At 36.2% G+C, this 11925-nt stretch overlaps 1 protein-coding gene across 1 annotated transcript; it reads left to right on the plus strand.

The window, feature by feature from the left end:
* The first annotated feature begins 2841 nt into the window (after positions 1-2841).
* On the plus strand, positions 2842-11572 carry LOC21388364 (DNA damage-binding protein 1a). Its single transcript, XM_010103604.2, has 3 exons — positions 2842-2847; positions 3153-3440; positions 11279-11572. The coding sequence occupies exons 1-3, from the start codon at positions 2842-2844 to the stop codon at positions 11570-11572; spliced, it is 588 nt and encodes a 195-aa protein (XP_010101906.2).
* The last annotated feature ends 353 nt before the right edge of the window (positions 11573-11925 follow it).

An 11925-nucleotide genomic window follows, 5' to 3' on the forward strand; every position in this document is an offset into this window, starting at 1 on the left:
CCTCACATGTAAGGCAAAGCAGAGAAAGGTTTGTAAAGAAAAAAACGTGAGAGAGGGAAGTAAAAAGAAAATAGATTAGAGAGAAACGGAGAAAGGGAAATCAAGGAAATTAAGTATTTTCACCGAAATTTCTTCCGTTCAGTCCGGTAGAAATGTAACCTGAGGTGTTCTAGCAAAAAACCTCAACTTCTGGAGGTAAGATTTCGAATTTTTCATGAGAATTCTATGATTTCTTGATTTGGATGAATAGTAACCCATTTTTTTGTTAAAATAAAAATTGAAACCGAGGTTTTGTAGAGCATCGTAATAGGAGTCTAACGGTGTAAGTATTATAACGATTGAACGAAGTTTTGGTGGATTTTCATTGAAAATCCGTGAGCCTAGATTAAGAAAGAACATGTGTTTTTGTTCAATTTTATGTTGAAATCTGTGTTCAGGAATGTGAATCTTGACTCCAGGTACCGAAATCAGAATTAAAACGAGTTATTGGAAACTCAGGAAACGAGAAAGAAAAACAAAGCGAAACTCTGCATAAATTTAGTTTGAGTAATTTGAACTAAAACTGGATTTCAAGAGGAATATGGGATTAAACTGTGAAAAGAAGGATGTTACGATAATCGGTGATGGTTAGAAACCGAACACAACGAGAATTCACAGTTTTGGACTGAAACTGAGGATTAGGCCCATGACTGAGTAACTTGCACAGTTTTAGTGTAAATTCTTAAGATAGGAAATAGTTTGAGATAGAATACCAAACATAAGAATTGTAGACCTTTTCGAATTAAATTTAAAGTGGTTATTGATCTTAGATTTTGAATCTAATGATCGAAAATTTATGCAATAGGATCTATTAACGATTGAAGTCGGGAAGCGTCAAGTGAGACAAATGACGCATTGTTAGTGGAACTTTGGTAAGTACCAGTAGTTTGTTTTTGTCTATGACACGAACAAACTTATTCTTCTGTGTTGCACAGAATTGTGCATATTACGTGCTCAATGAATGTTAGAATAAGAATGGTGTTTCTTGAATAATGTATGATACTATGAATGATTCTAGATGTATGATGTTAGGAATGTTCTAAGATGTATGGTGCTATGAATGTACTTATGGACCGTAAATAGTAGTAGAATTTTACTCTACGAAAAGTATGAGGTTAAGTCAAAGTCAATTTCATAGAAAATTGATAGAAATGCGTTAAAACCCAAAATAAGATTGAAATTACTGTCATGCTGAGAAAAGATGACAGTAAAATGACGTATAAAGAAATCATGATAAATTGCTCAAAAATGCACAAATTCATAAGATTTAACTAAAGTTACCATTTCAATGAGAAAATTGATAAACGGTAAGAGACCAAACATCCTGTGTGTACTAGCATTCGAAGGAAAGGTTATTATGAGACTATGAAAGAAATGAAACCGTGACTGAGTTGGATTGGTTAGCTACCCCACTCCTCACTGGTTATGCGTGCTATGGTACAATAGGACATGGCCCATAAGAACTAAAAGACAGGAAAATGAAACACAAAAACCATTCCATATAACGGTATGGTATCCGCAAACAAGAACGAAAAGAATGAGAAACACAAAAATGAAAGTCGTTCAGAATGTAAAAATACAATATGATCGACTATAATGAGATGAAAGCTAAACAAAGTATGAAATGAAAGAAGAAGAACATAAACCATATACGTTTTAGTAGTACAGAATGTATTAGGATATATGTCATGAATGCATATATGGGTATGCATAATTATTGTATCTATTATGACCTACTGTTACTTATTGAGCGAAAGCTCATTAAGTTTGTTCGTGTTGTAGGAAGCACGGGTAAGACACCGGCTCCCTGAAACTTGTTGCTGGGCATGCAGAGAGGATGCAGCAGTGGAATGTGGGCAAGTGGGTTGTGGATGTATCACGTGTTTTGGAAATGCTGCTAAACTTTATGTGTAAAAGAAAATATTGTTTATGAATTTTGATGAGTAGTGTAATAGAATACTAGCTAAATGCTACAACATTTTAAGAATGGCTGAGAACAGAATGCTGTCAGAATGCTACAACATTTTACAGATGGTTGAAAATAAAATGCTAGCTAAATGCTACAGCATTTTACGAATGGTTGAAAACAGAATGCTAGCTAAATGCTATAACATTTTAACGTACATGGTAAAAAAAAGAAAATGGCCTGAACTTTTAAGAGGTTATAACTAGTAAGTGTTAGAGGTTAAGTAATGTTAAGTATGAGTATATGATGATGACCAAAAGTTAGGGTCGTCACATAATTGTATTTCAATATGATTGGTATAAAATTGTCGAGCAGTCATTTAAGCTATTGCTAGAATATATATTCATTCCTCCCACGGAATGAACATTAGAGTGCTCTTTAAAATGAGAATACCGATTGACCATTAATCGTGAGAAAATTATAAAATTAGAGCAATTGTAAATCTTTTACCTTGTCTTTTTTATTTTTGTGGCCGGCAGATGTAGTTGAATAAGATAAATCAATTCAGAAAACTGCATATATTCGCCAAGAAAAGTCAGACAACTTTCTCGTTACAAAACAAGTTAAAGAATCTTAATTAGAAGACTAATGTTGATAATAATTCTTAACTTGTCTCATGTTGAGGATGCTATTAACAATCGTGCCACTAGAATTACAAGTCATGTGGATGCTAAAATATTATATTAACGATGAAATCTCTGATGATACCATTGGCTTAGATATTAATTATTTTTATTCATCATTGAATAAAAACAAGGTGTAGATCAACAACCTATTATTGGTGCGAATTTTGCTAAAGAGAATTGGTGATGATGATCATGAATTCGAGTATCAATATGGAGGTGATTAGTCTTATGGGTCCTTTGAATATACGGTGACAATTTATCAGCCAAATGCTCTACAAAAGACATATGAATCTACAAGACAATCATGAGCTGATATAGAAGACGATGAAGATACAGATGTTTATGAAATTTGAAGCCTCGAAGTGGACAATGCACAGATAATCTATATGATGACAACTGGATGATTGCTTATACAACAGGTACGTAATGTGGCTTATTGATTTTCGCATTGATACTGTTTTCTTGTTTTTTTTTGGTGTCGTTTAGTCTATATCTTGATTGTGAGCCTTGTATGTGCTCAGTGGAATGCATTGTTCACAAGTTCAATGTTATCATCCGTTGAGATTCTTGATGATTACACTTTCCTTGGTGCTGCAAACAACTCCAATATCACCAGTTTACAGAACAATGAAGGTGTTTATACAATGGGCAAACTTGATGTGGTTGGCAAGTATCACCTTGGAGAATTTATCAACAAGTTCCAACATGGCTCCCTGGTGCCATATTCTGATGCGTGTCGGATTCCAACCGTCACTTTTGGTTCTGCCGGTGGTGTAATTGGGATCATTGCTTCACTCCCTCGTGAACAGATTGAATTCCTCGAAAAGCTTGAAACAAGCACGACGGCAATGATCGATGGCGTCGGAGATCTATGAGTTCCTCAAAAAGCTTGAAACAAGCGTGAGGGCAATGATCGATGGCGCTGGAGATCTATGAGTTCACTACAACAATAAAGGTCATTTGCGACGACATATGTCGTCACAAATATTTTATTATTTACGATGACATGTCGTCGCAATTAATCCCTGTTAAATAAATTAAGCATGTCGTCGCTAATAAGTTCAATGTCGTCGCAAATAGTTTAGGCGCGCAATTTCCAATGGTGCGGATTTTTACCGCCAAAGGGAATCCATTTTTTGCGACGACTTGTCGTTGCAAATATCTTATTAGTTGCGACGACACGTGTCATCACAAATAATATCACTCTATTTGCAACGATGTTTTCTCTTTGTCGTCGCAAATAAGCTATACACATTTGACCAAGAACAAACGCGGGGGAATGATTATTTACGATGACATTATGTCGTCGCAAATAATTTCCAGATGTGGGGTATTTGCGACGATTTTTAAATTTATTTGCGACAACAATGTCGTCGCAAATAAGTCTGATCTATTATACTCTAACTTCTTCCTCTTCATTTTCCCCCGATTTCAGTCTCTCTCTCTCTCTCCTGCTAACTCTCCTCTCTCTCTCTCTCTCTTCCCCTCCCCTCTCTCTTGTTCCCATCTCCGGCCGCCGTTCCTGCCACCCCACTCCAGCCGACATGCTCCCGCCGCCCTGCTCCCGCCACCCCGCCCCCGCCCCTGCTGCCCCGCTCGAAACATAATTTCAGGTTTGTTTTTTTATTTTTTTTATTTTTGTAAATTTTGTTTTTGTTGGGTTACTTGCATTGATTCGAAGAATGTTAGGGATTTTTAGGGACTTTTGTTAGGGATTGTTGTTACTTGCCTAGTAAATGGAAGAAGGAAATAGAAAATAGAAAATGTTATGGATTTTTGTTCGAGTTTAGTCATTTTTTATGGTTCTGAGAATTTAATTAATCAAGAATTGTGTCTATATGTCACTCTAGATGTTAATAAAATGTTAATTTTGGTGTTTTAAAAATTATGTTTGATGTTTTGTTTTGATGTAGGTGTTTGATTTTTCACCTCCGTCACTGTTTGCACGGTTCCTCCGACGTAATCCTGCTATTTTCAGCCCCCGTTTAGTGGGTTTAAACTTTGTAAGTTTTTATATTTATTTAGTTTAAAATTGTTGTAGTTTTTGGTTGTATGAATTCAGGATTATGATGACAATATTTGAATTATGATTTTCTTATATTGTTGAAATTTAGTATATGTTTATGATTCTTGTTCTGGGTGACACATCTTGCAGCTATGGTGTGCCGAAATCTTTTAAAGTTATTTTTCTGCAAGTTTTGATTTTTGGATCATATGAAAAATAAGTTGTTATGCTGCCAAAATTTAGTTAGAAAACGAGAATTTTAATAAGTTCATTAAGAAAATGTAATTGTGTTAATAAAGAGTAGAATTAAAATTAATTAAACACATTAATAAATTGATATGTCTGTTGTTGTTTATCGTTCAAATGCCGATTGACAAAAGTTGGACTTAGTTGAGGAACCGATTGTCGGATGAATATTGGAATAGGTTATCTGCTTTTATTGACGGCGCCAAAAATTATGCAACTTCAATTGGCCATATCAGTTGTCCTTGTGTGAAATGTAGAAACCATGAAATGCATCTAGTAGAAACTGTGAGAGTGCATATACATCGATTTGGTTTTGATCCATTGTATAGTACATGGATTCACTATGGTGAAGTAGAAGCGGTTTCAGGTGTCGACCCAATAGTTAATCAACCAGTAGATGAGATGTTTGCAGTCTTAGAAGACGTTGCTGGGATTAATGATGACAATGAAATGTTGGATGAGACAAAGATGCACAATATGCTGAATTTAAGGATCTACTTTCTGAGCTCCAGGTGGGATTGTATCCGGGCTGCACTAAGTATTAATCTTTAAATTTCTTAGTGAAATTGATGCATGTAAAAGTGTTATACAAGTGGCCTAATGAGTGTATGGATGCTCTGTTAAATCTATTGAAAGATGCATTCCCGGATGTGAAGTTACCTTCTTCTCATTATGAGTCGAAGAAGCTCATGAGTAAACTTGGACTGGGTTACGAAATAATTCATGTTTGCAAGTACGATTGTGCTTTGTTTTGGAAGGAGAATGCTGATCTACAAACGTGTCCCGTATGTAAAACATCCCGTTGGAAGAAAAAAAAGACAAAGGGTACTAAACAAGTGCCGTGGAAAGTACTACGTTATTTCCCGTTAACAGATCGGTTGAAGCGTCTGTATGGTTCTCGTCACACAGCAAAAAATATGACGTGGCACCAGCGTGGGCGTTCAAATGATGAGGATTTAATGCATCATCCAGTCGATGGTAATGAATGGAAGGAGGTAGATGAAAAGTATCCTGAGTTTTCACGTGAGCTGAGAAATATTCACTTGGGGTTGGCCGCTGATAGTTTCAATCCTTTCGGGAACATGAGCCTCTCATACAGTATGTGGCCCGTGGTTTTAATGATCTACAATTTACCTTCGTGGTTATGCACTAAGGATCCTTATAAGATGTTGACATTGTTGATTCCTGGCCCAAATGCACCCGAAAAGGATATGAATGTCTTTTTAAGGCCCCTTGTGGATGAGCTAAAAGATTTGTGGAATGAAGGAGTAATTGTACGTGACGCAGTTTTGAATACATCATTTCAGATGTGGGCTATGTTGCTCATGACAGTTAATGATTTTCCTGCTTGTAGTAGTTTATCTGGATGGAGTGGTCAGGGCTATTTAGCATTGCCAACTTGTCACGATTCAACCCTTCAAAGAGGATAACAAGTAAGACTTGTTTTGTTGGCCATCAGCAATGGCTTCCTATTAAACATGGTATGAGAAAAAATAAAAAGTTTGATGGTAAGGTTGAGAAACGACCTCCACCGGCTCAAAAATCTGTTCACCAAATCTTAGCTCAGTTACAAAATGTTAATGATTTTCCTGCTTGTAGTAGTTTATCTGGATGGAGTGGTCAGGGCTATTTAGCATGCCTAACTTGCAATGATGCAACTCCTTCAAAGAGGATAACAAGTAAGACTTGTTTTGTTGGCCATCGGCAATGGCTTCCTATTAAACATGGTATGAGAAAAAATAAAAAGTTTGATGGTAAGGTTGAGAAACGACCTCCACCGGCTCAAAAATCTGTTCACCAAATCTTAGGTCAGTTACAAAATGTGTCCCTCAGATTGCCTAGTAAACATGAAAAGTATGGTGGTAAGAAGTGGAAAAGACATGCAAGCGAGCTTAATTGGACAAAGAAGAGTATCTTTTGGGAGTTGCCTTATTGGAAGTCATTGTCGTTACGTCACAACTTAGATGTCATGCATATTGAGAAGAATGTATGCGACAGCTTATTGGGCACAATTCTAGACATTGACGGAAAAAGTAAGGATACGGACAAGGCGAGAATCGATCTGCAACATATGGGGGTGCGCAAGGAGTTGCATTTGTACAAAGACGGTGATCGTTGGATGAAACCACATGCGTCTTATACACTATCTCCAGATGATGGTAAAAGTTTTGTGACTTTTTAAAATCAGTAAGGTTTCCTGATGGATTTGCTTCAAATTTAAAGAAAAACGTGATCGAAGGGAAGAATAAAATTACGGGGTTAAAATCACATGACTGTCACATCATAATGCAACGATTATTGCCAACAGGGATACGACCATTCATGAAGAAAGAGATCGTTGATGCAATAACAAAATTAAGTAATTTTTTCGAGTTAATATGCTCAAGGACATTGCGAAAAGTGATTTAGATAAAGCTTAACAAGATATTGTGCTTATTTTATGCAAGTTAGAAACAATTTTTCCTCCTGCATTTTTTGACATAATGGTACATTTAGTTATACACTTGCCTGAAGAAGCCATTCGAGGAGGACCAGTTCACTTAAGATGGATGTATCCGTTTGAACGTTTTCTTGGATCGTTAAAGAAATAAGTCAAGAATCGTGCATGTCCTAAGGGTTCGATTGCTGAGGCATACATTGTGAACGAAGCTCTGACTTTTTGTTCATTGTATTTAACTGGAGTTGAAACACGGTTTAACCGACTGGCCAGAAATTGGGTAGACGATGAATATCGTATTGTTAAAAAGATTTCTGTATTCGAAACTCGCTGTCGGTCAATTGGGAAGATGACCCCCATCACTTTGGATACTAATTTGTGAGAGAAAGCCGAGTGGTAAGTACTACAGAACTGTCTAGAAATTCAGCAGTTCATTGAGTAAGTACTACTTTCAGTTTTGTTACTTAATTGTTCATTGATTGTGTCGCATACAATCGTGTCCCTTACTTTCATTCTCTATTAAACAGTGACCATAAGATGGAGAGTGATGACGGCGGTCGAACCATACCATTGGATGAAATTCAATCGAAAGAGTTTCCAAAATGGTTTAAGAATAAGGTACATTTATAATTAATTTGCATTAACATTGTTAAGTCATTAAAAAATTTCGTTTTAAACAGAATTCATGTCTCCTTACAGATTTTCAATATTCGACAGTAGAATGACCCAGAAGCGAATGATCAAATACTTTCATTTTCAAGTGGTTCAAGCTTCTCATGTCGAGGTTATCCTTGTTGTGTGGTGAATAGTGTCAAGTTTCTGATACGCAATTGGGATATGAATCGAAGTACTCAAAATAGTGGTGTTTGTGTTCGCAGATCTGATAACCTAACGTATTATGGAGTTTTAGAGGATATTTATGAACTGTCCTACTTGAACGACAATTCTATTATGCTTTTTAAATGTCTGTGGTTTGACACTCGTCCGGGAAAGAAAAGGATTCAACACTACAAAAATAGAATAAGTATTTTTGTTAAAGACACGTGGTACGAAAATGAACCTTTCATACTTGCATCTCAAGCAGAGCAAGTTTTTTACGTAGACAATTTATTTAACGGTCCAAACTGGAAGGTAACACTTTAGACATCGACATATTTGGGACATTCCAGAAATTGACATTGATGACGTGATGATAGTCCAGGATACGGAGTCTACAAATATTGAGTTAGTAGTTGAACTACTAGAGATTGACTCATTTGTATTGAATCGACATGATGTATCGTCTAATGTTGTCACTTCCGATGTTGATGCAATTATGAAAGATAAGTCTCCCGTAGTTGATGATTTTATTAATGACGAGGACGATGAAACTTTAGAGGAGTACGTTGAGGAGGAAGTCATCGAATCTGAAGACGATGATGACATAAATGATGATGGGGACAATCAACAATGTAGCAGTGACGATGAGTAGAATTTAAGAATAGTAATCTTTGTCCATTTTCTCAGCTTTCGTTTTAATATTATGATCTTCTGTGAATTTATAAATATTGTTATTAATATGAATTTGTTCACAGGCATTGATGGCTGGTCCGGTAGCCATTTGCACTGGCTCTTCAGGGGGAGCGCAGCCTCCTCCCGGTCCTCACAGAGTCCCCGCATTCTGTGAGTCTGGTATGTTATTCTGACTTTTTTCCCGTTCTATCATATAGTAAATAAATGTAGTAGTACATGTTGATTTGAAATGCTTACATATGCTTACATCACCTGAACTCGACAACGTAGTGGTCGAGGTGGGGCGAAAGGTTATGAAATCTCCCAAAAGGTCCTTCAAGACGGAAAAATCATAGTAGAATATTATGAGGCATGAGGTACTTGGAAGACGCTTGGTAAATATGGTGTCTGGTTTGAAAGTGCAGTTGGTATTCATACCAGGGACATATGCGAGCCCTTCCATGATGCTTGGAAGGACATTAACGACATGGACAATAGGAGAATTCAGAACCGGATGCTGGTATTTTTTTATGTAATAATTTGTATAGTTTATACTAAAGTTAACAATGCGTTTTAAAGATGTGAAACTATTTTGCAAGGACTGGTTTAACATGGACTACAACTATAAGAACGGTATTCTGAGGTCCGTTGTTGATAGGGAGGTAGCAAAGTGCTACAAGGACTGGAAAAGTTCCCTGCACCGCCACTTCAAACGCTATGGTAGAGAAAGTCTCCTGAGTAACATGAGGAATCAACTTCATTGGGATCGTTGTTGCGATAGGTTCTCCGGCGACAAATTTCAAATAATTATAGATTTGTTAGAACTTGATGGTTTTTTGTACATAATTTCAAGTAGCTATTACTTATTATAGTTAATTATAAATAGAAAATATCATAGGCAAATAAAACTAATTGTAGCAACCAAAAGTATCCAAGCTTACATGGTCGGGTATCGTACTCTTAGCATCTCAATAAGATGGTTAGTACTTATTTTTTGACTTCATTATCATATTTATATGTTTGTGATGGTTGTTCTGGGTGGCACATCTTGCAGCTATGGTGTGCTGAAATCTTTTAAAATTGTTTTTTTTACAGGTTTTGATTTTTGGATCATATGAAAAATAAGTCGTTATGCTGCCAAAATTTAGTTAGAATTTAAGAATTTTAACAAATGTAATTTATTTGACAGTTCAGTACGGAGACCCAAGAGCTGATGTCTGCCATAGACAATTGGGCAGAAATGCATCGTGGTGGGGCCTCTTGGGTTAATCCCCAAGCGGAATAGACTTTTGCAAGTATTTTTACTTTTCATATTAAATTTTTTTATACTGAAATAGTGGTTTTATAAGACGTAAAAACAATTATAATGTCTTATATTATGTAGAACACCCTGGAGGAGGAGAGACAAATGCAGAGAACACAGTTTAATTCAAGCTCGACTAGACCCGCCTTTGACGAGCATGGGGTTTTGGAGCAAGTTCTTGGCATGCGTAGAGGACATAAGATAGGAGTGGGTCCGACGCTCTCCCAAAAGTATTACTCCAGGGCTTCTCCTTCATCTGCTGGTTTGTACTCGGACGCAACATCATTGGCTCAACCTGACCCACGTGTGAGTCGTTATTTAAAGAAATCGTACCAGAAACAAGTTAAGATTTATGACAATCAGGTGAAGGTGGTAGAGTTGGTGGCTAAATTGCAGCCAAACAACCAATTACCTACGATTGATTGTCCAGAACCAGTTGACCTAGATGCTCTTCTGCATCCTTTAGATGATGACAGTCCTGATGATGATTCAGCTGTTGGCGATGTTGCAAACTTAGACGGTTAGTTCCGTTATATGTACTATTTTATTTTTCACTTTATTTAGACTTTTATATTTTTTTAAACATTATATATGCACTTCATGTAGTATTCATAATATATTTTATAAATTTATTTAGATTTATTGTTTTTAATATTAATTTATATTTCACTTTTAATGTATCTTAATAAGTTATATTCAGTATGTAACATAATAATTTTTAATTAAAATTATTAAAAATTAATTAATTGCCACTTTTTAAAAATTATAAAAAAAATTTATTTCGGTTTTTTGCGACGACTTTTTTAGATTTGTCGTCGCAAAAAAAATGAGGTTATTTGCGACGAAAATTTGAAATGTTGTCACAAAAAATTATAATATCACGAGAATTTTACAACGGCGTATTAACGACGCTTGTCGTCGTAAAAACATTATGTCGACACAAATACGGTTGCGACGACACTATGTCGTTGCAAAAAAAGTTTTTGTGACTAATTATTTGTGACGACAAATCTGCGATGACACGTCGTCGCAAAAGTCATTATTTGCGACGACATGTGGGTTTTTGCGACGACTTTTTGTCATCGTAAAAACACCTTTTTCTTGTAGTGGTTCCTCGAAAAGCTTGAAACAAGCACGATGGCAATGATCGATGGTGTCGGAGATCTATGAGTTCCTCGAAAAGCTTGAAACAAGCACGAGGGCAATGATCGATGGCGTCGGAGATCTATGTCAAAAGAAGTGGAGATCAGTGAAGAAATTTAATTACTTGGGCGAGGAAGGGGAAGAATTTTTGGAAGCGTCTAATTTCTTGGACGGAGATCTTATCGAATCGTTCCTTGATCTCAGCAGAAACATGATGGACCAAGTCTCGGAACGAATTGGTGTTTCAGTGGAGGAGCTCTGCGAGAGAGTAGAAGAATTGAAAAGGTTGCATTGTTTAGTAGTCTTTAAAACGTGAATACAAGTCGTAAATCTTTTCCCATAAATCAACTTAATGTAGACATCGTCTAAAACCATCTGGTTTAGTGGCACTAGAGATTTCGGTGGCATGAAGTGGAATAAGACTTTGAGAGAGGGTGCGGTCGAACGTGATTTCTATTTAAAAAAAAAGAATTTATATATTTTATAAAATAATGCTCGTATTATTTCTAGAGAAAAGTATGCTCACAACCATGTCCAATACCAAAATCTTTGAATTCTAGGAGGATATATTTTGTAATTGAAGAAGGATTTGTCGACCATTAATTATTCAGAGAATATTTTTCACCAATATAGATTTTTTTTAAAGGCACCGCGTTCTCTATTGTTGAT

The sequence above is a fragment of the Morus notabilis genome, unplaced genomic scaffold (assembly GCF_000414095.1).
Source record: "Morus notabilis unplaced genomic scaffold, ASM41409v2 Scaffold757, whole genome shotgun sequence".
NCBI lineage: Eukaryota > Viridiplantae > Streptophyta > Magnoliopsida > Rosales > Moraceae > Morus > Morus notabilis.